Source organism: Aotus nancymaae, unplaced genomic scaffold (genome assembly GCF_030222135.1).
Source record: "Aotus nancymaae isolate 86718 unplaced genomic scaffold, 86718_ANA_hifiasm-v0.15.2.pri h1tg000041l, whole genome shotgun sequence".
Classification (NCBI taxonomy): domain Eukaryota; kingdom Metazoa; phylum Chordata; class Mammalia; order Primates; family Aotidae; genus Aotus; species Aotus nancymaae.
The window spans coordinates 26937564-26941284 of record NW_026988455.1 but is presented as its reverse complement, the minus strand read 5'-3'; the positions used below and the strand labels follow the sequence as shown (position 1 = coordinate 26941284).

Below are 3721 nucleotides of genomic sequence, written 5' to 3'. Positions count from 1 at the left end.
GACACTCTTGGGGGTAAGGGGTGATGGGAAGGGGGGTACAGAGAGGGGACGTCTCAGGGGAAAAGGAGGGAGGTGGGGCAACATAATGTCTGAGTTATCCTCAAATTATGTGCAGGAGACACGATTTTGTGAATTCTCTCCACAAATGCAAACACCAATAGAGGCCAGTCAATTGTATATTTTTGGCTGCCTCATTTACAGATGTCTAATTGTTCATTAAATTAAAGGCAGAAATAATACCCTGCATTTCTTGTCTTGTAGTGTATTTTCATTTCAGTTGATGGTTGATAGATTCTCAGTGCCCCCTCAACCCCCCTCCTCACCCATTATTGGGTTAACCACAATTATCACTCTGGAAAGTAATTACACCACATTCATTGTTTAAAACTCTTTACTGATGTACATGTTTTAATAAAACAAATAACCAAAAAATACACAAATCCACAGTTATTTAAAAACTTGGGATTTTTAAAAAACAATGTCTATAAAAATACACTGTTTAAGGCAGTTTGGAAATGCATGTGTACATTTCTACAACGTCCATAAATTCTCTTGAAAATAAGAATGTTAACTTCAATTCTATAAAATACACTGTACATTTTAAGACTGTTCTAAATATAGCACACTTCTCAATGGACTGTGGATTTTGATCCTTGGTGACAAATGGATTCTATACATTTCAGAGGGGAAAGGTGTAATATGAATGTAAGTTTAAAACTTTTAATTTCTTTTTAAAAATAAATTATTTCTGAAGCATACAATTTATAAAAATTCTATATACAAAGTACAGCAACTGGTAACAAACCCCAGTTTTAATACATTTTATATATGATGTACCAGGGTTTAGCAACCCTGATAGAAGCAGAGGCAATATACATTCTCCGCGTATCTAAACATTTAATTTCTTGATGTAAAGAACAAAAATGACAAAAAACAAACATTATAAAAAGGCTTTCATAGATGGCAGTGCAGAGCTTTTTAAAATAAAAAGTTGCATTGTTCAACACCATGGCAACCCCTTAGATCAGCATTTTTGGACCCTTAATCCTAAGAAATGTGCTAAGAGATCAGAGTGGTAGCAATGAAATTAAGATCAAGGGCTCCAACTTATCCAAAACCAATTTAGGGGTTCCCTCTAAGGCAATCGCCACCCACCCCCGCCCCCACGTCACTGAGAATTCTGGGCGCTGATACAAACAGTGAAGGAATGAATCGGTAAGTGGGACTTTTCTGTTTACATAGGATTGTAATGTCCTCACTGGCCACAATCTATAAAAGTCAACACCGGCACTTTTTTTTCCCCCTCAAGGGAAACATGCTAATAGTTCCTTTGCAAATATAATTCTTCCTTCCCATTCCTTCGAACTGCTAAGGCCCCACTGGTCAGCACCTTCCCTTTCGGAGTCCAGGACTACTGTTCTGTCCCCTGCATGCCCGTTTCCTCCCGGACGTCCTGAACACAGCAGCTAGGTTTCTGGACGGTAGATGAGTTGGGAGTTTCTGGAGCCTGGAATTGGGGCGGGGAAGGAGGTCCAAAAAGTCAACCTCCTGAGAGGAGCTTCAGGGTAAGTGCCCAGAGTCCTGGCGGGGGGACCGGCTACGCCGAGTTGACTCGGAAAAAGTTTTGGGAAGTATCCCCAACCATCCCCTCTATCTGTCCCCAAGCCACAGGTGCCCCGTCGCGGGGGTCAGGTGAGCGCGCGGCGGGGGGCGCCAGGGCTAAAAGAGCGGCCCCAGCAGCAGCAGCAAAATGGAGGCGAGTGGGGTCCAGGTGCCTAGGGGCGCCGAGCGGCCGCCGCCGCCGCTGCTCCTGCGCCCGGGCCCGTAGGGCAGGTCCCCGCGGCCGCCCGCTGCAGCAGCGCCGCTGCCCGGGCGCGGTGGGTGCGGGACGCCGTCGTCGTCGTCCAGCGGCTGCTCGCCGCCCGGGGCGCGCTGCTCATCATCGTAGTCCTCATCGTAGTAGTCGTCCAGGCCCCCGTCCGAGCCGCTGCTGCCGGGGCCGTTGCCCAGCTCGCCGCCGAAGCACAGGCGGGCCATGTTCTCCTTGACCGACTCGCAGATGGGCCGCTCGAGGCCGTCGCACACGCAGTCGTTGAGCAGCGCCGCCTTGGGCATAGCCAGCATGTCGTCAATGACGGTGCGGCACTCGTCCGTGCAGCGCAGCCCGTTGAAGACCTTGCCGCAGTAAGCCAAGTAGCGGCTGAGCGCCAGGTTGCAGTGGCTGTCGCGGTCGCAGAGCCGCCGGGCCTCGGTGCAGCCCATGACCCCGCCCGCGCCGGGGCCGCCCGCGCCGCCGCCGTTCGTCCGGGGCAGGCAAGGCTCAATGGCGCGCTTGGTGGACTTGCAGTTCTCGTCCTGCGCGCAGTCACAGTCCTCCAGGGCGGGCCCGCGGCGCGTGTGGTTGAGCTGAATGAGGGCCGAGATGCAGTGGCTCGGGCAGCGCCAGCGCGAGAAGGAGGCTGCCGAGGCCGGGAAGGCAGCAGCGGCGGCCCCGGGCGCGTCGCCCCCGTCGTGCTGCGCCAGCACCGGCGCGCACGCCTCGGCGTACTGGTTGTACGCGTAGCTGCACTCCGGCTCCCCCTGGCACTGCAGCAGCGCCTGCCAGCAGATGAGGCGGCGGCCGTGAGCCAGCCCTGAGCCCCGCGGCGCGGAGCTCAGCAGCTGCAGCAGCGCCATCAGGCACAGCCAGGCGCCCGGCACGGTCCCCCCGCGGGCCTCGCCGCCGCCGCCCAACAGCGCGGCCACCATCGCGGGCAGCGGCGGCCGCCGGGAGAGGAGGGGAAAGGAGACGAGGCGCGGGGAGCGGCGGACGCGGAGCCGGTGGAAAAGTTTGTCCAAGTCCTGCCCACTTCTTGCATGAGTGTCTTCATAAATCCATGCGCGCCGCTGGCTGATGCCCCGCTGGTGGCAGAAGATCCCCTCTTGCTCCGGCTGCGGTGGCTTCCTGGAAATGAACAGCAGCCGAGATCTGGTCCCACTCTCCTACCCCGCTCGGCCCCTGGCGGTGGCCGGAGCCACTCACTGTAGCCCCGGGGGGGTGCGGGCCGCGGGGCCGTGGCGGGGTTGCAGGACCGCGCGCCGCCGCGGGTGCATTTTGCTCCGCGCCTGCAGATCCGTTGTGCGGCCGGCGGTCCCCGCGCCGGCTGCTCCCGCTGCGGCCGCGGCGACTCCTTCCGCCCGGACTCAGCGCCGCGCCGCCACCACTGCCGCCGCGGTCTCTCGCATCGCGCCGCTTCCTGGCCCGGCGTCCGCGCGCTGCCCGCCTTCCCGCGGCCCGGCTGCCCCGCGTCCCCTCCCCCTCCGCCCGCAGCAACCCTCGCCTAGGCCGAGCTCTCGGGAGCTCTTTCCGGGAGGCGCGGGGAGAACAAGAAAGTCGGCGCTGCCGAAGAGCGGCTCCCTGGCTTCACTCGGCGGCGGCTTCTCGGGTGACCAGGAGCCCGGAGAGCGGATCCGCTGAGCCCGGCTGCAGACTCGTTAGCAGCGAGGCTTTAAATACAAAAGTGGGCCGGGAGCCCCCGCGTGGTGCCGCGGCGCCCCCTCATTATGCATGCATGGAAAAGCAAACAAACAAAAACATTAGCAACGCTCCTCCGGCTCGGCGAGCCCCGGCCCCGCGCGCTCCCAGTCGGCCCGCTTTCTCCTTTCTCCACTCTGTTTCGCCCTTTGCTCGGCCCCTTTCCCGGCTTTTCGAGATGCTATTGGTCCTGCCTGTTGTTGTTGA

The 3721-nt window shown here is 57.8% G+C and overlaps 1 protein-coding gene across 1 annotated transcript; it reads right to left on the bottom strand.

The window, feature by feature from the left end:
* Positions 1 to 1719: 1719 nt before the first annotated feature.
* GAS1 (growth arrest specific 1) lies at positions 1720 to 2982 on the bottom strand. Its single transcript, XM_012463644.3, has one exon. It carries the CDS (start codon positions 2746 to 2748, stop codon positions 1720 to 1722), a length of 1029 nt encoding a protein of 342 aa, XP_012319067.1. The 5' UTR covers positions 2749 to 2982.
* Positions 2983 to 3721: the final 739 nt, after the last annotated feature.

Excerpts from the sequence above, each read along its gene's own strand:
- GAS1 (XM_012463644.3), bottom strand. The coding sequence starts at position 2,748 with ATGGTGGCCGCGCTGTTGGGCGGCGGCGGCGAGGCCCGCGGGGGGACC.